General features: G+C 36.4%; 1 protein-coding gene across 2 annotated transcripts; it reads left to right on the top strand.

The window, feature by feature from the left end:
- scn4ba (sodium channel, voltage-gated, type IV, beta a) lies at nt 1-25,950 on the top strand. 2 transcript variants are annotated; one of them, XM_053507619.1, is made up of 6 exons: nt 1-206; nt 345-552; nt 12,549-12,712; nt 14,613-14,835; nt 19,295-19,424; nt 22,826-25,950. In XM_053507619.1, the coding sequence occupies exons 2-6, from the start codon at nt 429-431 to the stop codon at nt 22,914-22,916; spliced, it is 732 nt and encodes a 243-aa protein (XP_053363594.1). In that variant the 5' UTR covers nt 1-206; nt 345-428; the 3' UTR covers nt 22,917-25,950. The 2 variants fall into 2 exon arrangements, with proteins under 2 accessions (XP_053363594.1, XP_053363595.1); XM_053507620.1 differs by lacking the exons at nt 1-206; nt 345-552 and adding an exon at nt 12,302-12,378.
- The last annotated feature ends 31 nt before the right edge of the window (nt 25,951-25,981 follow it).

Genomic DNA, 25,981 nt, shown 5'->3' with positions numbered 1-25,981 from the left:
TGTTTCCTCTGATCAGCGGTCTATTGGCACTGAGTGCGAGCCAGTGGTTTGCAAGGGGAAAGCTGTCTTTTTTTCCTATCCTGCCTTCCTTCTCTGCTCTCTTTAAATCTGTTCTGCTATTTGCACAGAGGCTGCAAAACACAGCCTCTGCTCCGTCTCTCTCTCTCTCTCTCTGACTGGATCCTACTGCAAAGGAGAAAGAAGAGGTAAGCATTCACTGCAGGACTTATCCAGCTGAAAGGTCCCCACTCACCCCCACCCCTTCTTTTTTTTTTCCTTCTCTGTACTGTGCTGTCAGTCCCACCTCACCCCTCGCTCTTCCGCTCTTCCCCATCCCACCCAAGAATCCCTTACTTCCAAGTCACACGGGCTGGAGAACTAAGCCACAGGAAAACAAGACAGACTAACAAACGAGAGAGAACAGCCAGATGGACGAGCGTGCGCACAGAAAAGTGGACATGGAGGTGTGGAGGACTAGAGGATCATTCCAGCACAGAAGCACAAGGTCTGGTGATGGGGTCCATGCTAGCATAGTCATCACCCTTTTGATTGGTAAGCCTTCTGCTTTCCTTTATATAGCCATCCATTTCCTCTTCTCTCTCTCTCTCTCTCTCTCTCTCTCTCTTTCTCTCTATGTCTGTACCTCTCCTTTCCCCCTCTGGCTGTTATGTCCTCTATCTTACCCTTCACTTCTGTGCTAGAGCTGTTGCCAGAATGCTATGATTTCTGCACTGCTTGCAAAAACTGGACACCCAGTCAGGTCTGGAAGGGCATGTGTATTTACTTGTTGCTGTGCAAGGTTGATTTGCTTACAGAGTTCAGTTCCTCTTCCATATGTGAAGAGTTTGTGAAGGTTAACAGAGACTGATTTCTGTCATTTTATAGTCCCTGAAGAGGGACAGAGAGACAGAGAGAGAAGGAGAGAGAGAGAGAGTAATAAATGAAGTGCAGGTCACTCTAGCTGGTTATTTCCCACACTGCATGTGATATAAAATCATCTGATATAATACAGCATGATTGTGACATGGTTGTTTTTAAATCAGAATTCTTAATTACATATGTTTATTATTTTTTTTAATCTTTGATTTGCACTAGAAATATGATGTACTCATGTTTTCCACAGTGACGCATCAGGTTCTGTTAGATTAAATATATACAGTATGAACAGTAGAACAAGGTGTATTAAAATTCAGTGCCACACTAGACGTTATCTGTCCACTGATTTAGTGGGGGAGCCAAAACATTTTGACTAGTGTAGGCAAGGTGTTAAACAAAGGTAGTGTGGAGTGACCAAGCAAAGTCCCAGCTTCCCTAAATGTGTGAATGCTACTGTATGTGCATGTGTTTTTATTGGGAAAAAAAATTATATTAAAAAATATATAATAATTTTTTTAAATGTATACGTTGTATATATTTTAGAATATATTTATATTTTTATATTCTATGACTGGCTACGTATGTTTGTACTGCAGTAAAGTTTAAATCGATTGAGGAACAGCTTGAACCCTCGTAAATACAAAATTAATGAATAAATTGACTGAAGATACATTAATAAATAATGCATTACAAACCCTCTCTGAAATACTCATAAGGCCATTTCTAATCATTTAGGACTATTAACCAAGAACAAATAAAAAAAAAAAAATGAAAGCAGATAAGGCATGTGGAGTAGTTGAAGATTTAACTGATACTTTAACAGATACTTAAAACTAAGAAACTATAAAGCATGCTTTCTTAGACTGATTCGTATACTGTGTGTGCAACACGCAGCTCACAAGATGAGTTCAAAACATCCAATCTGTTCGGTGTTTTGATAGTCACAGGAAGCCTACAGAAATTATTTAAGTAAATAATAATAAATGGCTGATGATGCACATAATTGTAGTGGTTAACACAATCGCCTTGCACCTCCAGGGTCCGGGTTCGATTCCAGACTTTGTGTGCATGAAGTTTGCATGTTCTCTTCCAGTACTTAGTGGGTTTCCTCCGGGTACTCCGGTTTCCTCCCACAGTCCAAAAACATGCAGACCATGCTAACTGGCGTTCCCAAATTTCCTGTAGTATATAAATGAGTGTGTATACTGTATGTATATGTGTGTGTGCCCTGTGATGGATTGGCACCCTGTCCAGGGTGTACCCCTCCTCATGCCATAAGTCTCCTGGGATAGGCTCCAGACCCCCCTGTGACCCTGTATACAGGATAAAGCGGTAGAGACGATGAGTGAGTGATTGAGAGAGATTGACTAGGATTAGACTGACTGATTACTCCAGACCTTACCTCTGGGGTCAGATGAGGCAGTCAAGCCATTGCTCCACATGATCATCAATGAGCTTTTGGTGGCCCTGACCCAGTCTCCCTGTTCTTTCTAGCGACTACAACAATAAAACCACTGAGACATGAAGTGGATAGCATTGAGAATTTTACTTCCAACAGATCAACTTTGAAGATTAACTTTTTACTTGATGCCTTAAATATCCCACCCTTTGACAGGGACCATTGTCAATAATCAATGTTATCCACGTCATGTCTCAGTGGTTTTAATGTTATGGCTGATTGGTGTTTGTTGATCAAACGGGCTTATTTTGGCATTGAGTTTACCTGTTATTTAATTTAATCATTTATTGCATTTTATCAATGTAAAAAAAAAAAATTCACATTGTTCTATGTGAAATATTGGATAATCTCGGATGGTTCTGGCGGTGCAATGGCGTAGTGGTTAGCACTGTCGCCTTGAACCTCTAGCGTCTTTTCCAGATTGCTTAGTGGGTTTCCTCCAGGTACTCTGGTTTCCTCCCACAGTACAAAGACATGTAGATTAGGCTAATTGGCAAGGGGAAGTAAAGTGAGTAGGAGTCAAAATGGCATCATAGAAGAATATGGAAAAGCATTGTTATTTTTAAAATTCAAGGTCTAACTCTTAAAAGAAAATAGAAGATATGATTAATTATTTACGACCCGAAAGCACCACTGTGGTCAATGTAGTAACATTATGTTTGAAGTGTTGAAGGCCATCATTCTAGTTTAAATACATATCTATATATACATATATATATCTATATCTAATACATATCTACTGTATATATACATATATATCTATTTTTTCACTATGTATAAGGGACAAGCTCATACATGATGTGACACTATAATGACCAACATGGCATATTTTATTTTGCATTTTTCCAGGTTGCACTTTTTCAGAAAGGGCAGCCTTTCTGGGAATTAGATATAATTTAATGTGATTGCAAATATTAGATAGTTTGGAGCAGCAGTCTTCCTTTAACAGTGTGTCAAAAGTCTGGTACTATTTCTGTCTTAGAAGGTGACAGTGTGTCCTGGCATAATCCCCACCACCATACCATCCCAACCCACACCCACACAGCATCTGCACGCCACACTGGGTTATCTCCTGTGAGTGCGGTGTGTGTGTGTGTGTGTAGGGTGTGTGTGTGTAGGGGGTGTTTATGACTTTCATCACATGAGATTTGTTTTGCCTTTTAATCAGACTACAAGATTACAGAAAACTACAGAATTGTTGAATATTTACAAGGATTTAATATTGATTATAAGTGCATTTGTCAACTATGTAGTAGACAGCTGTAGAAGGAAAAATATTCATCCAGATCAGGATGGGTTCCCTTGTGATGCTTGTTCCTTTTCAGTTACTTCTCTTATTTTGTTTCAGGGAGCTTTATCTTGCCATTGTTACCTACTTGCTCCTTAGAAATCTATAAAAAAAACAACAGAAAGGTTTTATCTGTACATTGGTCAGAACTCAGTCTTTCAATGATATCTTTACATTAGAGGACCCGAAACCAGTCTCAAAAAATGTTTTTCGTCTGTCTGTATGTCTGTATGTCTGTCCAGCTAGATTTTGTCACAGCATCACGCGCAACTTGCTGGACGGAATTTAATAAAATGTTTGCAGTACTTAGATATCTGTCTAGAGTTATTTAATAATCTACTTTAAAATAAGCTACTAATGCGCTACTTGCTCAATGTAAACAAACACCTGCGCCAATAAATGTTCATTAGAAAAGCTAAACTGAATATTTTCACTTTCGCTAAAATAACAGCACCGAAGTGATGAATTTTAATGCACTGGATTTGTTTTAAGAGAAAACTTCATCTTTATCCGATCTACTTTTTATTAAATTTCTCATCTGTGATTCACTCTTCGGTTACCGAACAGGGAGTGTACTGTATTTGGCTCTCAATTAAAGAAGAACAACTTATCGTAAACAAGGCATAAGATACTTAACATTAAAACATTTTATTTTTATGACAGAGAGTTCTGCTGTACAGAAAGACAGACAGACATGTACGTGGGCTTCAACCTAAAATAATAATATCGCTGATTACGTTAAAGATCATCAGATTATTTTTAGTTGTAACCTTTTAACTATTTCTACAAACTCTTTTTTCTCTCAAAGACAGGTACTAAGGTTAGTATACTGTATGTATAGATTAAAAACATATATCCAACATTTATATATTTCTATAGAGACACTTCCTCCGCTGTAATGTCCACTGTTAAAAGTGCTATACAGACAAAACTGAATTGGATTCAATTCACCTTCTAACCTTAACCCAGAAATATACATTATATATACAATATAATAATTTTTTCAGTTTAAATATATAATATTCTTTTATCCTGAACCAACATATCATCATTATTAAGAGTCGTGAACACTCTTTTTATAAAGATACAGTATCAGTTTGAGATTATCCACTGATAGATGTAATCTAGGACATAAGGTGTTTTTGCAAAGTGCGAAAGCAGAAAGCAGCAGAAGGTGAGTCACATGTGCAGAAGCAGCAACATCATTCAGGCAGGTGCGGAGGGAGAGAAAAACCCTTGTGGTAGAAGTGTTACCGAATAAGATTCGCACATGTGTGTGTGTGTGTGTGTGTGTGTGTGTGTATCTATTTGGATCTTCTAGTCCGCAGTAGGGAGGCCAAGAACTGGTATCCTACAGTACCTATGGTGAGCAGGATTATACTGTACCTATATGCTGTAGGTGGCTGCGTCAACTTTGGGAGTTCAAAATGAAACATGGTGTATTAATAACTCTCCTGATATTGCACCTTGATACAAACAATCCATACTGTTTAGGTCATCAATTCGTATAGAGCAAAAAAAAAAAAAAAACAGAGTTTCCAGACAGTGCAAGCCATTATGCAGTACCATAGCGTCAAGTCTATATCAGCAGACACATTACTGTAAGCAATACCACAGCATCACTTCCTACTCCATTTCAAGAGCCTGGGGGAATTATGTGCATAGCTGAGCTTGGCACAATGGAATGTACTGTACATTAAACAGAAGGATGTAAAAAGCAGAAATGAGTTTGTGTAATGGAACTCGAGTGAGAATGAACATAGAAGGTGCAGTATAGGAGTAAAGAGACAGATGGGTAAATGGAGGAGATTATAAGTGCGCACAATGCACTCTCACTGCAGACTGTATCAAGGTGCTCTGACAGCATGATGTTCTTCAGTTGCATGGCAAAGTAGGAAAGTACGAGTCATTCTATAAAGTGGGGTACATTCTCCGTCTAGTGTATTAATTCAAAATATTTCCTCACAATATATAAACATTCTATGCTTCACTTAACGTGAAAATTGTCTTAATTTTGCGAATGTTTTTTTTTTTTTTTGTCATGTCTGCTTTTACAATTGAGGATTCCTTGCTTTTAAAATAATAATAGAAAACCATTAGAGTTAACAAGTTAACAACTTTTATTTTGTTATTATTAGGCTAATATAACTACTGTACTACTGTATAGAGTATATTTCCTCATTTAAATAACTTCAGAATATTTCAATATGGTAATGATTGCAAAAGTTCTTTCTATTAAACTACTACTGTAGAAGAACTCCATCCTGTAACTTAAAAGTGATTTGTGACAAAGCCAAGTGAGCCACATCATACGACGTCATTTTTTTTTTTTGTGGCGTACATTTTTAACACATGGGGAGAAACAGTTCATTGTCATTGAGTATATCAAATGACGGTCAGCTGTTACAGTACATACTCTGTAATGGTTTACATATTCCTAATGATTGTAATTAAATCATTTGCAATTAACAATGGTCATTACCACAAAGCAGCTTTACAGAAAAGAAAACAGGAAATAATGCTAAAGAATTCTTCTCTTCTTCTTATCTATTATTTTCCGCTAATAATTTTAATTCTTAAAAGGTGATTTAAGCGAATGATTACAATAAGGGCTTTCTAGCTTCTCTTTACACATCATCGTCACATCGATTAGCCTGTATACTCACATAGTGAAGCTTATATTGTGCAGAAAGTGAAGTTGTCATGCTTGTGTAGAGTCGAGGGCACTCACATACCGCCGTCAGCGCTGTTTCCGCTAACCAGCTAAGATCTCAGTGTGACAGATTAAATTGCTTTCAGAAAGAGCCACTGTTTTTCTTTAAGTAGTCATGCCAACGTTTTTACTCACTCACTTACTCACACACTCACTAAGTGCATTGAATTATTAGCAAATTATGATATTCTTCAGTTTTCATAATTCTTGCTGGTCTGTAGAAGGCGATTTTCTAAAAAAAAAAGAAAATTGTCAACTATACAGTATTACAGGGTAGTGTACATAATCAGTCATCATTCCGTTATCAGTCTACTGTGTATATACAGTATGTCAGTGCACACATTATTAATACAGTACAAGTGCACTTTCACTTTCTCCCTCATCAAGACCTTTTTAAAATCGATAAAAAGAGGAGAGACCCGGCTCACTGAGACGCTGTTCGTGCAAGCAGGGCGGTATATTTGGAGAAGCGAAGGGAAGCACAGCATGAGTGTGATTAAAACATATGCCACAGAATAAATGACATGATCATGTGATGCTGGTCACTTGGCTTTGGGACAAATCATTTGTGAGTTGCAGTGTGAAGTTCTGTTAGGAAGATATGTGACAAACCGAGTAGTTACCTCCTAACTGAAGATTATGATGTTTAAGCTTTGCATCTGGCAGATACGTTACACTGAAGGAATTTACAAACTTGTTATTGTCTTTTTGTTACGTATTATTATTATTTTTTTTACATATGTAAAATGTACCCCAAATTATAGAATTAATAAATTAGTAGATTAGAGAATGTCTTACTAGCATCTTGGAAGCAGTGATTACTGAATGCAGTGTTTATGGCTTCGGCAAAAGCTTTACCCATTGATTGCTTATACAAATGAGATTAATCTACAGTAGGATAAAATATCAGAATAGCCACTTAGAAATAGCCTCGACGAAGGCTTCTATCATGTTACATGCTCAAAAACATTTGTCGCCTTTTACTTTCCATAGCATTTCATTTTAAAGGATCATTTCAACACAAATAAGGTATGTATGCACACACACACACACACACACACACACACACACACATTTATATATGATATACTGTTTAATGTTTAATACCATTTTTTTATGATGCAAGTCTACAAACCGCAGGTGCATGGTTTCAGGCATTAGTTACATAACACCTGTGCTGAAAACTATATAAAACTTTAATTTGGACCCACATCAGATATTTCATATAGTTTTGTTGACCAAAAAAATACTGTCTTTGTTTGCGATGCCTGCAATGTTAAAAAAATGTAAAAAAAAAAAAAAAAAAGGAAATTCCACTATGTTTCCCAATAATCAGACTTATAGCTACATAACCGTGCTGAAGAAGCCTTGTTAAATGACCTGCACTGTACTGCAGCTGTACACAGTGAAGTTACAGTTACCCAGATGTTTTTTCTTTACAACACTTTGTGTAGATATTCAAGGTTATGGTAGAATTAAGCGTTTATTCCATAACATAAAAAAAAAAAACTGGTGTTATATTATGAGGATGTCAAATAGTCAAGTGTTTCTGATCACTCCTTAGCAGTCTTTAGGTATTCAGCTAGCAGCTGAGCATGTTACCCTGCACATGTTTACCAGTGCAATCCTGACTTCATGCCAGCCAGTGCGTGCTCTCTCACATACACACACACACACACACACACACACACACACACACACACACACACACCACAAAATAGTATCTTTGCTCGGAATGAAATATTGAGATGACATGGCTATATGTATAAATAGCCGCTGAGCACACTCCTCTCAGCACTTCCACTAAACCACATGTTGAAAATACCAGAGTGAGAGTCAGAAAATACTTAACCCTCAATACGTCTGTTTACCCGCTTCATCCATAAACATCTAAATCTCATAAAAAGTTTTTTTTAATTTTATTTTGTCATATACAGTCTGTGCCACACACTGTTTATCTGTGTTGTTTCTGTACATTCCTAGCTGGCATTTAGCCAGTATGCTAACTAGTAGTCTTATCGACGCTGTCCCATGCAGTAACACACACTGGATAAAGCTTTCGCGTGCATGTAACTTATGCATGTGAAAGCTGTATTGCTTTCATGCTATGACATGATAAAGACAGACAAGGTCATGTATGAGTATTCAGAACCTTGTCTGTCTTTATCATATAATATTATGTACTCGAGTAGCAGTGAGGTCCGGGACAGCAGTTGGTTTTGCGGACAATCCATTACCAGTTACAGCACCTAGTGTATATAACTACATCTAATGTAGTTTGCTGTCTAACAGAATTTTTTTCTATATGTAATAAACTGGGATTGCATAAAAGCCCTGAAGTCTCATTTCTTTTAGACATTTTAGGGCTCAAGGGAATTTCAAGATTAGAGAGCTGAGGTTATCATTATTATTATCATTATTATAGTATATATATATAGTATATAGTATATATAATATATAATAAAAAATAAAAAAAATAATAATAATAATTATTATTATTATTATTATTATTATTATTAATTAATTTATTAATTTGTTAGTTTTTGTTATTCTTTATTTGTTATTATATACCTCACACCTCACACAGGCAGTGGTTGCTAACCCTGATCCTGGAGGTGCTGGTCCTGCATGTTTAGTGTTTTCCCTGTTCTGCTAAACCCTCCTCTATCCAGAAAAGACCAGTCGAGTCTTTTAGCTGATTAATTAGCTGATTGGTTCAATCATGTCTCCTGGGAACTGAGAAACTCAGCAAACCAGGGTTTGGAACCATTGCCCTAGGGCAGAAAATACACATAACCAAGATGGCATATCTCTGATGGCAGTAAGAAGAAGAGAAAGTCTGTTTTGGCACTAAGAGCATTGAATTTTACTTTTAATTGATAATAAATGACACAATAACAAACACACAAACAAACAAACTAACTAATAAACATACAGTAGTACTACCAGCTGCTTGTCAGATTATATTAAGTGCTTTGTGACTAACCTCACTGAATATAATTCAACATGTGCTTCTGCTCTGATAAAGCACATGCATTATTAACAGTGTTCCTCTGAAAAATTAAATTGTACTCGATTATAATGGTCTGCAATGAACTGGCTTCCCATCCAGGGTGTCTCCTTCCTTGTGCCCTGAGTCACCTGGGATAGGGTCCAGGCAGACCGGAAAGATCGGATAGTGTTCTGATTGCCTTATCATTGAGTTGTCATTTCACTGTTGCCATGCCAATGAAGTTTTCACAATAAACACTCCACTAAGCAACTCAGGTACTATCTGTGCTAAGTACAGTACACAGGATGACAGGGTAAAAAAAGGACCAACCACATGTTCCACATTAACAAAACAAATAGAAAGTGTCATAAATAAATATGAATATGCTGCACAACATTGTGCTAACTATATACTGTACATCATTATCAGCTGCACAATGTTAATGCAGGGCAACACAAAAACATCGAACAATTTGACTCAAATGTAGGAACACCGTCCATGCACTGGAGCTTCTACAAAAAGACAGACTGACAAACACCAAATACAGTATATCATAATGCACACTGGAACCAATGAGCTGCATTTCCGACATGAGAGCACAGCCAGAGAATTTTGCAGAATACGCGAGAGAGCATCTCGACTATTCTCAAACACCAGAGTTGTCATGTCCAGCCTACCACCGAGAAACAATGTAGCGCCTACAGATACACTGATCAGCTATGACATTATCAACACTACCATGCCAAACTGGGCATGACTGATCACCAAGTATGTGACAGGATAATAAACTGGTGACTGGATGATGGACATCCATGGCTCACCTATGTCTGCAGTGGCCAAAGGACAATGCTTTCTTGATTAAAATCAGGATACACCATGGGCTTAGACGTTGTGTCCAAAAAATATACAGTACCTTCTAATTCCAATAGAGATTTGTCTGCTATTTAGAAAAAAAAATATCCAAAACTTTGAGTGTTTATAAACAGTACATAGCCATTTAAAGTTAGTACCCCCACTCTTAAATCTATGTGCGTTTTGGGGGAAATCATCTGATCATAGTGGGTCACAGTATAAGGCAAACACAATCTAAACAAAAACATATACCTTTTTTTTATCGTGCCATTATTTAACAAAGATGACCTGAAAAAAAAACATGAGAGGAATACTACTGTAAGTACCCCTGTGATAATCAATAGTTTCAAGATCCATGTTTACAGCAATAACTCATAACACAGCAATAAATCATTATCAGTATGACTTTATCAGTCTCTCACATCATTTTGGAGGAATTTTGGTCCATTCTTCTTTACAGGTTTGTAGTTGACCAGGTTTGTGGTTCTTTCCTTGTGCAAGGCCATTCCAAAATCTTGATTCTATTTTATTCAGCCATTCTGATTTAGATATACTGTACTGCTGTGCTTCCATTTCTTGTCCTGTTGCATGATCAAACTTTAGCTATCGGACAGATGGCCTCACAGAATACTCACCCCTCAGTTATCACCCCTCCACCAAACAAACTTCACATTTGCTCATAGGACATCATTTGTTCAGATGCAGTTTTGCGAACCTTAGTCACGCTTTATTGTTCTTTTTTTAGAGAGAAGAGGCTTTCTCCTGGCAACTCTTCCAAACTAACTGTGCTTGTTCAGTCGTCTAATTGGGTTGTCATGGACTTTAACATTTAAAATGCTCAGTGAGGCCTGTAGGGTCTGAGATGTAGGTCTTGGGTTTTCTAATTTCTCTGAGCATTGCATGGTCTGACCTAGGGGTGAATGATCTGGGACCTCCACTTCGGAGAAGATTGGCAACTGTCTTGAATACTTTTCCTTTGTGAATAATCACAATCACATTTCTCATAGTAGAATTTCGAACTCCAAGTTGATTGGAAATGGTTCTATAATACCATTTTACAATACTGTCCCACAAAATTTTCCCAGCTAATGGTTGACTTTTTAACTGTTTCTTGGTCAGCAATCCTCCTGAGCCACCAGTCTTGGAAAACAAGCCTCGGCACATTTAAAGACTTAGAAATCTACTACTTTAAATCTTTAAAAAACTACTTTGGTAAAATGATGTAAAACAAAAAAAGGTTTTCTGCTGGTTTTGAGGTTTATGATGAATGCATTCTTTGTCCCTGTGACTTTCATGTGCAGATGGTGGAGACTTCATGTAGATATTCCAAGCCTTTTGTGTTTGTTAAGCTCCTGCTTAGTTCTTTTCTACACAGCTTTTTGATATATTGAGTATAATTAACATTTGTGTTCATTTATTACATTTCTCTCTAAGAATAAATATGAACAACTGAACAATTATGTATATAGTCCTTTTTATATGGTGCTTTTATTAGTCTTTTATTGTTATTTTCCTTGATAAAAGATCACTATGATTCTAGTCATCATAATCCATTTTTTTCCAAATCACTGCACCTTATCCTATTGACCAGTATATTGTACATATGCCCTTTTAAACCACAGACCCTCGTATTAATGTACCTTAAGGAAGTCTGTAGGAGTCACACTCAGTCTGACATTAAGCTTCACACGCTAATGGAAAAATCATAACCATCTGGAATACATTTTAAAAAGCCCCATTGAACAAGAAGTTAAACAAGGGAATTTCTTGTTTACTGGAACAGAATGTTCTCAGAAATGACCCCACTTTCCATTTAAATGTGCTAACCCTGATTTGGGGTCATTTCTGAGAACATTCTGTTCCAGTAAACAAGATATTCCCTTGTTTAACTTCGTGTTTTATGGGGCTTTTTAAAATGTATTCCAGATGGTTATAATTTTTTTTTTTACAGTTTCTAATTCTTTTTTTTTTCTGATCTCCACCCCATGCAAATTCCCCATTGATTTCGGGCTCTGGGGCTTTGGGGCGGGGTTTAATGGGGACAGGGGGTGCTTGTCTGGGCTGTGGTGAAGCCAAGCAAGGGTCTGGTACTAGGAGAATACTAGCAGTTCAATCAGGGACCATGGAGCGAGGCCATTTCGTGCTTTATATCAATAGTAGAATAGGATTGAATTTTGTCATAAAAGTACTATTCCCCTGTAATTACCTTTTGGTATTTCATGTAACCAGGCATACGTTAATTGATTACATTAATAATGTTACTTACAAAGGACAGCTTGGATTTTTGTTTTAAACTCTATATCTACACTCTACGTGGTCTAATATACGATCTAATCTCTTTCTATTTCTCTCTTTTTATTTCTTTTAGGGGTATGGTGTGCACAGGCACTGGAAGTATCAGTGGGGAAGGTTAGCTCAGTTGAGGTGATGAATGGTAGCTCGGTCCTTTTACCTTGTACCTACAGTAGCTGTATTGGCATCAAGAACCTGTACTTCAACTGGAACTATAATGACAATGGGACATTGAATAAGGTGAGATCATCAGTTTTGCATTATTGCAGACCTACCTAACTGTCTTAACTGATCATATAAAGAAAACAGATAGAATAAATGAAGTTGAGAATAGAACTATGATTTTATTACTATGAGGGTATTAGACTAACTATGTGCTTGTTTTCTTATAACCTGCTTAATACTACATTATAACGGTGACTTTATGTGTGGCATATAAAAGCCATGCTAATTTTGTGACCACAATAAAAGAAAATACATAAAAATCAATTAACTGAGTTTATCTATATGTTTAGCGGTAATGCAAGATACCAGCAAGGCCAGCTTTTTCTGTTGTTTCCTATTGTATGCCACGCGACCTGCTTGTTACCAAGTTCAGGTCCTAAAGTAGAACGATTGGTTTCTGTAAAGTCCATAAGCCTTTAGCCTCCAACATAATAACATTACTGCTAAAAAAAAAAAAAAGGCTTTGAGTCCAATATTTCACATCACAAAAAAAATTATGAATAAATAAAAATCCTATCCCGACATACTGTTAGGATATATCATGTATAGGAGATGAAGTTTTCTGTGGATCTAAGGGTGTACATAGATTAAGCGTCATTAGTCATGGCAGTTCCATTTATGGAGATGAAGCAGCCAGTGGTCCACCTTCAGCTTCTTTAAGTCAGCAATGAGTTTCTTAATCTTTCTAATGTTAAAATATTTCTGCAGACTGTCTCATCACTTATCATAGAAGTGTACATTTTATTTATGGAGTTTAGATAAAACCTGATGGCACGTGAAGTTAAGTTCACCAGGAAGTACAGGAGTGGATAGAGTGCAGGGCTGAGTACAAATGGTTCTGAACTGATCAATTACTTAACTAGATGTGCCCGTGACTTTGTTTGTGTGGAATTTAATTGCACAGTCATGAGCGCGTTTTAAAAATGTTCAATGCCATCTGGTGAATTTTGGAATGAACTTCATTCATGAAGTGCATGGAATGAAGATGTGAGATTGTGTTCATTAAATAGATTTCACTTGCACAGTCAAAAGCACGTATAAAAAGTTTACAGCGCCATCTGTTGAATTTTGAGATGAATTCATGATCTTTTTAAAGTTTTTTTTTTTTTTCAAGTCGATTTTTTAGGGCCATTTAAATTTTATTTAAAGTACCATATCTTCTCTTTCTGTGGACTGATCACAATAGAACAAAGCCAATATGTGACCTTAAGCTGGGCCAAATACAGCTGTGAGAACCCATTAAAATGAGTTCAGTTGTTTTTACGTGATGCGTGCACAAACAAACAGACAGACAGACAAAAATGTAAAAAAAAGCATCTTGATGTACAGACAACTTAACAGGTTTATTATATGTAATAAATAAATAAATAAATAAATAAATAAATAAATATACTGTATATTTACATGAAAGCTGAGGCTTGTTTTGTTCACAGCAGCATTGTTTGTTCAAATCTTTATCAGTTAGTAAAATTTAACATTTAACACCGATTCATACATTTATCATGTACATACTATACTATTATTATTTGAGCAAGTGGTATAAGCAATAACTGAGTGAGTAAGAGTAAAGGTACATACCTAACAGGTTTAATACACTTATGTAACAAAATAAGGCTTATTACCATGTAGAAAATCATTAGAGTGCCATATTATTAAAATCTGCATTTCTTGATTCTTTGAAAACAAAAGTATGAGTAAGAAAATAAATGAAGGTTTATAGGCTACTTATATGGGGTTATAAGATTGCTATAGTTACTTGGCTAGGAAACAAGCACGGGAGACATCTCCACTTCTACCACAGGAATCTATCCTAGGTATAGGTATAGAGTATATCGGTATTGTACATAACTGGTCCTATAAGCTAGAGGTGGTATGATGCATCTCCACACATCAGTAAAGATTCTTTTCCCTTCAGCTATGTGAAGGAGTCGTTCCAGCTGAGGGTTTGGACGTAAACCATGTGATGACATACCATGACCGCATAACGTTTGTGGGCTCCAGTAAGGACAGTAACATCTCTGTCGTGCTGTCGAACGTCACCTTCGAGGATGAGGGCGAGTACATTTGCTTTGCCCGCAACCCCAAAGAGAAGAACCGAAACCACAGTGCCATATTCAACCTCATCGTTGTTGACCAGCGTAAGAATCTTTCTAAATCCTTTAGAATAGTGTTTAATGTACACTACCGTTCAAAAGTTTGGGGTCACTTGCGAATTTCTTTGTTTTTGTTTAGTGATTTATTTTCTACATTCTACAACAATACTGGGGATTTCAAAACTATAAAATAACACATATGGAATTAGATAATTATGTAACAACAGTAAGACACAGAGGTCAGCCTTTCTGTAATAGTTCTTGCAAGAACAGTTTTGTCAAGTGCATTTGCAAAATCCGTCAAGCACCATAATGAAACTGGCTCTCATAAAGACCATCCCAGGAGGGCGAGACCAAGACCTACCTCTGCCGCAGACCAGAAGTTCATTTAGAGTTATCAGCCTGAAAAATGACCAATTAACAGCACCTGAGATTAGAGGCGTTATGAAGTCTTTACAGAGCAGAAGTAGCAAAAAAATCTCACCATTAACTGTTCAAAGGAGATTAATGCATTTTTTGGACGCCTTCAGCATTCCTTAAAAATCAGGAACCGTCATGGAGTTAGAAAGTGACCCCAAACTTTTGAACGGTAGTGTATGTGTTTTCTTAATGCTAATAGTGTTAATAATGCTTATAGAATTGGATGAATTATTATTATTATTATTATTATTATTATTATTATTATTATTATTGTTGTTGTTGTTGTTGTTGTTTTAAATATTAACAATATAATACTATTATCAATAATAATAATTATATACACTGACAAATAATACATTATTATTATTATTATTATTATTATTATTATATCTTTGGTGCACTTATTGTGCCTCTCATATAAACAACAACAACCATAATAATCATAATAATAATCATAATAATATACACTGACAAATAAATTATTATTATTGTTATTATTATTGTTGTTGTTTATATGAGAATAAGTGAAAAAAGGTAAATTATATATTTGTTGTATTGTTCGATTTGATAATTGGTGCACTTACCACAAGTACTGTATGTACATTTGAAATTAACTTGAGAAACTTATTTACCCTCATCTTTAAATGATTGATAAACCTCAGCAATGGCATTTTTCATGACGCTGCATGCATTAGCTGTTATAAAGTTTTTCTTTAATTTAATGTAATCAATTCTAATTTGAATTTAGTTGCATCTGGTTATGGCGGCAAAGTGACATAGTGGTTAGCACTGTGGCATCACATCTCCAGGGAGTCCTGCCTCTGGTCTGTGTGGACGGAGTTTGCATGTTCTCCCCATGCTTGGTGGGTTTATTTTCGTGTACTCCGTTTTTTTTTCCACAATCCAAGTACATGGTGGTTAGGTTAACTAGCATTCCCAAATTGGCCAGTGTGTGTGTGTGTGTGTGTGTGTGTGTGTGTGTGTGTGTGTGTGTGTGTGTGTGTGTGTGTGTGTGTGGATGTGTATGGGTTATAACATATAATAACATACTTTTAACGTTACTCCCACTTGAAAAGTACATTATTGTCAGAGTTTGAGCCAGAGACAATTGAGGTGGAGATTACTATTGTTTCAGAGACAGAGTATTCAAACAGGCTTGGTCTAGTGGATCTTCTAGCAGGAGGCCAGTAGGGCTTGGCAGAAACTGGGGAATGCAAAGACAATGATTAGCAATGACTGGAGCCGTGCCACAGGACAATCCTACACAAGTGGAGAGTAGAGACTGAAAGTCTTTATATCATGTGAGTGTATACAGTAAGTGCAACTGTTAAGCTGTAAACAAACATAAAATAGAACAATACAAAAAATTTAAATACATAAAATACAACAAACAAACAAAAAAACTGTTATGTTACACACATTATTGGTTTATACCGATTACACATACTGAGCTTAACACTGCCATCTACAGTATCAGTCTGTTTCACCGTGGCACAATTCTCTGTTTAATTACTTGTTACAGACAGCATATGCAATGAAGAGGATTCAGACTTTGCGGAAATATTTTCGAGAAAAAAATGGAAAAAAGGGAAAACCACAATCTTAACACTTTTGATTTAGATGATTATAAGTTGATGTTGTATATGTCATGTACAATCAAGAAAAAGTATATTTTGCATATTTCATAATAATTTGTCGTCTTTCTAACAATGATCATTGTTAAAGGTGCTATATAAATAAAACTAAAAAAATTAGATGACTGCACTGATGGACATCTTTCAATTTTGAAGAGTCAGCATGATTTGTTTTTCATATGCTGCATTAAAATACTTTAACCAATGACTGCGTCTATGCTACAGTACTCAACAATACCTGTTCTTCCAATGCTTGATTGATTACATGTAAAGTAAAATATTTTTTAGATGATTACATTTCATAAAAAATTAAAAGTCCCCTATCTCAGGATAATTAAATATTACCTAAGGTTATGCTGACACTACTTGGTATTGCACTAAATAATTATTTACGGTTAATGCAGTTAGGAAGATAATAGTGTACTGTATTGCACTCCAGAATCAAAGTCCAGAATATGTGGAACAGCTGTTGACCATAGTGGTGCATTACAGAGTAATGTGCGGTGATGTTATGTTGGGGACAGTGGTACGTAGATACCCTGCTGAGTAATCTAATAGTCCTGGGAACGATGATGTTCTGCATGGACCTAAAGGATCATATAACAGATGTCTGGTGGAGTCATACCCAGAAGGGTCAGCGTTGGCCCAGAAGAGCAAGGGGAACCTAAACGATATTGGGCTTAATGTTCTGCACTGTGGGTATTAAACAGATTTCTGCTACTATACATTACTGTAAGCTCTGTAAAGTTCTTCCATCATTGGAAGCTGCACTCTTCCAATCAGCTGCTGATTCTTTATGCCACTGTTTTGATGGAGTGCCTTCCTATCCTCTGAGATGGAACCAAAATACCACTCTGTTATGGGGGAAACATGTTTTTATAAATTCAGTGGTTCGCTGGGTTAAAGCATGCTTTCTTCAGCTTTTTAAGAAATTAGGCTTCCCTTTTAGCTATTGCTGCTGTGGCCATGAGAGTTACTAAGGTGGGCCCAAAGGAATTAGTTAACCACCTCAACCTTTTAACAGCGGAATTTATTAGGAGGGGTTTAAAAGAATTTAAATGTATGTACTTTTGCCAAATCTATAGACAGAATATCTATTAATGTAAAAGCAAGTATATATAAATCCAGTAATCCAATGAATTCTTCTCTGCCACTTATCATGTATACAGAGTAACAGGGGCCTGGAGCCTATCCTATATCGAAGCAGGGTATCAATCCACTGCAGTATACATGCTCGCTCACACACACACACACACACATACACAATAGGCAATTTGGAAACATCAGTTAACCTAATCTGCATGTCTTTGCTGTGGGAGGAAACCGGAGTACATTGAGGAAACTCACCAAGCACGGGGAAAACATGCAAACTCCATGCACACAGACCACGAGGCGGAGCTCGAACCCATGACCCTGAAGTTGCAAGGCCACATTGGTAACCAGTATGCCACTTTGCTACAAAAATCCATTTCATGCACCAAACAATATATCGACAGTTGTTTTTTTAGTTGTTGTGTATTAATTTCCTCTCAATATTTGATATCAAGTTGCTTATTATGTATGAAGCATTTTCTTTTATTTGGTTAAACGAACATATACTGTAGTACATAAAACATTGCAAAGCATATATATTGATGCTCTATGTTTACTTGCTCTGATTTGAGAATGTTTACTCTTAACACATTTATCTTTTTGTTACTGAAGGTTCATTTGTTTCAAAAGGCTATGTGTAGGTTCCTAGGAGCTTAAACTGCTACATGCATCTTAGGCAGAGAAAATTACCTGGGTCAGTTTGCCTGACAAGTTTGCCAGCTTCCAAAGTTGAATGCCAGATCCAATGTGTCAATCTGTTGCAATTTACTAGAAGTTCAAGTGACAAAAATAGATGTTGTTAGGGGAAAACCCAATACCTGTCTCAGCAGTGGTTCCAATTCATAGCGTTTACTTGGGCAGGCCACCAAAGTATATGGACGGCCTCCAAGCATATTTGCCAACTCTTTTTAAAGAACGATACCATCTGTAATCGATTAACTAGTAGCGGACAGTATCCTCTTGTTCTACTGCTTTAATACAGTACATGCTTATTGAAAGGGTACTGAGAGGCAGAAAATGCAATGGATTCAAAAGGGCGTACTGTAGTTCCACATGGTGAACGGGCTCTTCTTTGACAAATATCCTTGATGTTTGTGGGCTGGTATGTTAGAGATCTGTGCAAAATGTGAAATTAGTAAAAATATCAAATACATTAAAATATTCTGTTAAATGTCATATGTATTTGTTGTAGGCTACCACTGCAAGTATATTTTAATCTAAACCTTGTACCTTGTGTAAGCTACTGTACGTTGTAACTGTGCAGCTGTTTCGACAGTATCATGTTCATCTCCTGCTGCCTCCAGCATTGTAAAAATCTAACAATAATTCAGTTTGTCCTTTGTTACTTTGTCCAACAGTTAAGGAAGTGGACAACACATTGACAAAAATCATTGTGTCTGTGATTGGAGGGCTTATCGGCTTGATCATCATAGTCATGGTAATAAAGGCAGTCGTCGTCCATTTTCTCAACAAGGCCCAAGAGAAAAAGTAAGTTGGATTTGTTTAAAATTTAAGTTGGATTTGTTAAAAATTCTTGTGTGAAAATGATTTGCTCTATGAAGCATTTTTTTCACAATTTGAGTCTGGGGATATGCCTGTGCCATCAGGGAAGAATAAAATATCCATTTATAGAATAACTGAGTGGTTTAATACATGCTGTCAATATTTCACCAAGTGATCTCTATTTCTGATTTTTTTTTTTACAGGTTTTAATAATGTGTTTGATGGTTCTTAACCCAATTCCATTCCTTTAAAATCTCCTTAGTTGTTTTAATTTCTTGATGCATGCCAGAAGATTTGGTGGTGAGCACGGACCCTCATGAGCACTGACACCTTACTATAATAGCCAGCATTAACCTTTTCAGCAGTGTGCACTACAGTAGGCCTTCATAAACCATTATTTTAACAGTTAATTAGCAATTCTTTAAACCCTAATTCATACAACGAGTAGTTGTAGGATTTACCTGTGTTTCAGAAGGGTCATTTATTGCTCTGCATCAAGCAGAAAACTACTAAGAGCATTGTTGAAGTTGTGCAGAACATTGGTGAACCCTTACATTTATGGAAGAAATGTTACTTAAATGCATGGTGTTGCATGCAAATTTGTGAAGTTGCACTGAAAAAAAATACAACAGTAGAAATCACAAGCTGTCAATAACAGCAAGAGTAACCTAGACCTCCTTTACCTCCGCTCCCTGTAGCCTTATCGTTCCACTTGGGTCCTTCTCATTCACACACATGTATTTAAAGAAAAAAGACTTTTGGTCACTACAGAGCATAAAAAACTCACACTGGAAGAATGGAAAATGTCAGGAGGTCCAGATGTACTTGTCATGGTTTCCATGTTGAGAGAGTTGAACGCAGATGCATTGTGAATGAAATATATCTCTTTTTTTTTAATGTAGAAAGTCCAAATAATACAAAAACATACACAAAAAAACAGAGAACTCAAGCAGCTTGCTACTTCGCCAGACTGGGTCTGCAGGCGGGCTATCTTAACTCAGTCATAAACAAACAAACAGGACTCGTCCAAAGCTTTGAGATGAAATAGGGGCTGCTATCCCTTCAGCCTAACCTTGCCCTTTGGGAAGGCCTTCCACGCAAAGGAGCCTCGCCTGCAGATACAGCTCAGTCCTGGGAGAGAAATAGCACATAGTTTAAAGCCAGACACAAGGTGGTACACAACAGTGAACAGACGAAGTGATATGGGTTCGACTGGAATAAATAGGGAGACACATGGGGTCGACACAGGAGAACTTGATTCGGTGCTAGTGAAGTTAATGGTGAAAAATACACATGCAGACACACTAGGTGGAGACAAAGCGGCGGCTCAGTAATCTGGAGAGCCAGATCTTAATCTCCAGGGCTGAGGTGGCTCAGATGTGACAGTACTCTTCTTCTTCTTCTTCTTCTTTTTCTTTTGGCTGTTACCTTTCAGTGGTCGCCACAGCGAATCATTTGCCTCCATCTAACCCCATCCTCTGCATCTTCTTCTCTCACACCAACTAATGTCCTCTCTCACTACATCCATAAATCCTTTCTTTGGTCTTCCTCTAAGCCTCCTGCCTGGCAGTTCCAACCTCAGCATTCTTCTACCAATATGCTCACAATCTCACCTGAGAACATGTCAAAACCAACTCAATCTGGCCTCTTTGTATTTATCTCCAAAATATCTCACATGGGTTGTCCCTCTGATGGACAACATCCCAAAGAGAACCTCAACATCCTTAGCTCTGCTACTCCAACTCTGCCTCATGTCTTTTTTTTTAGTGCCACTGTCTCTAAGCCGTAGATCACTGCTAGTCTCACCACTGTCTTGTACACTCTTCCTTTCATTCTTGCTGATATTCTTTTATCACATAAACCTGAGACTTTTCTCCACCCGTTCCATCCTGCCTGTACATTCCTCTTCACCTCCTTTCCACACTCTCCGTTGCTGTGGACCGTTGACCCTTAATACTTAAAGTCCTCAGATCCTTTACCTTTGACCCCTGTAGCCTTACCGTTCCACTTGGGTCCCTCTCATTCACACACATGTACAGTATTCTGTCTTGTTACGGCTAACCTTTATTCCTCTGCTTTTCAGAGCATACCTCCATCTCTCGAGATTTTTCCCCATCTGTTCCCTGAAAGCACAATGTCATCTGCAAACATCATGTCTGTCTAACCTCATCTGTCATCCTGTCCATCACCAGAGCAAACAAGAAGAGACTATGAGCCAATCCTTGATGCTATAAAAATAATATAACATTTATAATTTCCTATTGTCAAAAGATTTTTTTTTTTTTTTGGACTTGCTAAGACATCAGTGAAAAGAAAAAGGGCTCTGTTATGTGGGGGTAAAACCAACTCCAGTCCTAGACTTGAGTGTAAGTGGTAATTTACCTTACTTTGCAGATTCAAGAGGAAACATTGTGTGATTTGGCAAGGAACAAGAACAACAACAACAAAAAAAAAAAAAACCTAAACCCTACTAGTGGTATAAGACAGCAAACCTGCTAGTCAGTGTGTTGGCAAATTGCCAACTATTAAATAACATCAAACAAAATAGGACAAGTCCCAGTTACAAATAATTGTGCATGTAGATGGCAGAATTGTTTGTTATAAAATGTAAAAGAGCTAAATTAGAAAGTCATAAATATTTCGACATCTCAACAGTGGCTAGAATTTGAACAAAATGTGATCAAAGGCTGGAATACAATCATCCTTCTGTGCTTAATCAGCTTATGTATTACTTAATCAATCAATCAATCAATCAATCAATCAATCAATCAATCAATCAATCAATCAATCAATCCATCAGCCATTTACTTATTTAATTATTTTTCAATAATAGCTTTTAGCTTGCCAAAGTCATAGTGGATATGGAGCTTACTGTATACTCTGGGCATGAGCCGCCAGGATTGGACTATGTGTACTATATACAGATTGTTAAGACCTAAAGTAAACTTCTTATTAAATAATCAATCAATAAATATATATATAATTTATTGATGGCACATGGCAATGATGGCACAAATGCATCGCTTGGGATGTTGGGTAGTATGTTTCTATAGAGTTAGAGTTTCCTACAGTACGAACATGCACAGTTAGAACGACCTGTCAGTTAATATAAAAGTGATGCCCATTGTTGCAGTACGGTCAGTACAGTCCTCGTATTATATCAGCAGCCATTTTAAATGACTTTTATCATTTAAAATAACCTCTTACAGCCTTCTTACAGAAGCACTCTCCTTTTCAGCACTACAGTACATGGATTCTTTTACTGGACTTTTTGTGCCTACTTTTAGTTCTAACTTCAGTTAATTTCTGGATTTGTTTATTCTTACATAATAAAATGTATAAACTCACAAATACTTGTTCTTTCTTTTTTCCTCTCTTCATTGCAGTAAAGAGTGCCTCGTGAGTTCAGGAAATGACAACACAGAAAACGGCCTTTCAGGATCCAAAGCAGACAACAAAGCATCACCAAAGGCATAGAAATCAAGTGTATGTGCAGAAATAGGCCAATGTATGGATATTGTGGATACATAATTAATGTTATAAATATGGACTGTTTTATCTTTATGGAACAAAATGTTAATATGATATATGATATATTCTATAGAAAACTGCTCAATATATTTTAGAAATATTTAGTTAGATTTTTGGGCTGGACACTTTTTGACAATGCTTGGTTTGCAAGGGGCTTAAATATACTGTAAAGCAAAACTGTAAATCTGAAATATTTCAGTACAGTCTAAAAAAAAAAAGCCTCAGAAGTCATAAAATTGCCATAAATATGCTCAGTATTGAAACACTAGCCAGTGGAGCAGTCTTTGTGACTGAAACTCTTGACACTAATAGACTCTCTTTCCATGTTGCTTAGATACTTAAATTGGTCTTTTTCATAAAATGTATTTTTTTACATGTAAAGATAATCATTTACTAATTATACCGGTGTTTATGCAGTTATTTATTTTGAAAAATTAAAATTTCAAATTATTCCCCCTGCAGACATTTTAATATTGTAATGTAAACAGCATGTGCACTATGTTTTGGATAAAATGTTAACCATAAGTGCGAGCATTAAAAAAGAAATAGATCCCAGATATTAAGCACCTTAACTAAGAAGTATCCAGCCCAAAATCAGAAACATTTTATTTGCAATCACATGTCCTGGAGGTCCAGTACTCTTTTAGTTAGTTGCCTTCTCTATTCCAGCACATGCAAGTTTTCGAATTAAGAAGTAAACTCAATTTGTTAGAAAAGAGAAACTATTTTACGTACCGTGGCCTTCCAGGGCAGTTTAAGTGTAATATCCATATTTAGCAAAAACACATGTGCCTGCTAATGATTTCAACTTTTCTTGCTTTTTAGGTAGTCTTTAACTGCTATGAAAACTTAACTGCTATGAAAGGGGGGAAGAAGAAACTTCTTATAAAATAAGTTCCTTAGTACATTAAGACAATCCCACCCCTTTAAGGAAAAAAAAGTTTCTTCCCTTCCAAAAATGAATGATTCTTTGTTATGCTGCTTTTATCAAGTTAACCAATGCAAAAAAAAGCATGTAAATGATTCATATATGTGCACTTACCGGCTTACCGCTCCACTCGGATAATACGCAGTTAGAAGCAAGACCAGGGCCTTTTACAATACGAGTGACATAAATGTGGGATTAGGATGAAGTAGAAAAAAATAATAATAAGAGAGAGAGAGAGAGAGAGATACGACAAAGTGAAAAATATATATACAGTAATAAAATGAAAAATGAAAATCCTTTAAACTGAAATTATATTTATTACAAATATAGTAGGATTTATTATATTCACTATGAGCAAAATGACCAGAATAGAAATATCAATGAATGAGACTAGTGTAAATAAAAGGTGCATTAGGTTACTGTACATATTACTGTAAGTTATATAAATACATATTACTTTGCAAGACATGCTGAATGTCAGAAACAACTATTCAGAGACTGAAATTATAATATAATAAGAGACCTTTTTTTCAGTACTTTCATTGTATCATACAAATACATACTGTACACTCCTCTCTCTCCTTTGCTCTCTAATACTCTCATGGTTTACAAATATGTAAAGAGACAGATATCTATATACGTCTTCCATTAGAGTCGACTCTTAGACTTCAGGGGGCTCTGGTGATCTCAGTTGTGTGTGTGTGTGTGTGTGTGTGCGTGCGTGCGCGCATGGGCGTGTGTAGATTTTGAGAATTGATTATGTTTGGCTTTCTGTCTGGCCAAACTAAATAAGTACAAATGGTACTTAAAGTATTATTGTGTGGCAGCAATAACTGCAGAATTTAAAAATGGCTTTTTGTGCTGTTTGCTTTTAACCTCTGAGAGTGAGTTATATTTCTGTCAATGCACTGATGTACAAAGCATTGTACCGACATCATTAACGTTAAGTGTCCATGATTCTGACGTTTCAGGATGCTTTGATTTCAAAAGGCAATACTCGTCAGTTACTCGTCTGTTCCATGAAGACCGAAATTCCTTTCCTTTGTTGTACATGTTTCATTTGGTTTTACCCCACATTCACACGAGCAGAAAGAGAGAAAAAGGCCATAAATTTGTCACTATGGAAGTCCACAAGAGTCTAGTTTGGCGCAAAATATGGCTTGTTTTTAAGCAAATTCAAACAGGGCATGATGGCTGTAGTCTGATAAATAATTTTAAAGGAATGCACTTACCTTTTTCTTTAAAATTCTCAATTTATCAAATCAACTTCAATTGAAAAAGCAGAAATAAAAAGAATTAACACATGCTTGTTGCATGCATACTGTAAGTGCATTGCAAAAAGAGACAAATTAATGAGGAAAAACTTGTAGCACACACAGTGAAGAGGGAACGTAGGCTATGTCAGAACATAGTTTACTTTTTTTTATTATAAATAATATTCGCTTTGAAATAATTCAAAATCAAGTGAATTAAATATTGCTATTAAATACGAATGATTTGTATGAACAAATATGAATAGCAAAACTATTTACTTTAGCTTGCTGTACTTAAAAGTACTATAACTGGCAGTGCAAACTTATCGGCTTTTCCTATAGAAATTCTTGCAGTCATTGTTTTATTGCTCTAGCATGCCCAAGCAATATAGACGTACAGTAATATAAAACCATAAAAATACCTGAATGTACTTTAGCTTGCAGTGCAAATCCATCATCATCTTGTAGCCATTCTGTTATTACTTTAGCATGCATAATATAACACCATGTTAAATAAAACAAAAAAAACTATAAAAGCTTGTAAGGATGGCTTAGCAGTCATATGCTTGCCATAATGCCATATTACATGATAGAATTTTACAATATGAGTAGAGCAATTATGAGATGTTAAAAGAAACGAGTGCCTGCATGTCTCAAGAGCATTCTGGTGCATTTAAATGACAGTTATAGTCGTAGTAAGAACACGCTGATATTTTTAAATAGTTTATTTATTATATTAATTATAATCCTTAAACTGATGTTATCAGAGGATGCTCCAATCCTGTTGTTGCACCCCCCCCCCAAAAAAAAAAAAAAAAAAACTAAACAAA

Source organism: Clarias gariepinus, chromosome 11, assembly GCF_024256425.1.
Source record: "Clarias gariepinus isolate MV-2021 ecotype Netherlands chromosome 11, CGAR_prim_01v2, whole genome shotgun sequence".
Classification (NCBI taxonomy): Eukaryota; Metazoa; Chordata; class Actinopteri; order Siluriformes; family Clariidae; genus Clarias; species Clarias gariepinus.
This window is presented reverse-complemented; position numbering and strand designations above follow the sequence as displayed.

Bases quoted from the DNA above. Each gene is read 5' to 3' on its own strand.
- scn4ba (XM_053507619.1), top strand. From the start codon at position 429: ATGGACGAGCGTGCGCACAGAAAAGTGGACATGGAGGTGTGGAGGACT. The intron at 553-12,548 runs GTAAGCCTTCTG...TATTTCTTTTAG, and splicing joins AGTCATCACCCTTTTGATTG to GGGTATGGTGTGCACAGGCA. The intron at 19,425-22,825 runs GTAAGTTGGATT...TCTTCATTGCAG, and splicing joins AACAAGGCCCAAGAGAAAAA to TAAAGAGTGCCTCGTGAGTT.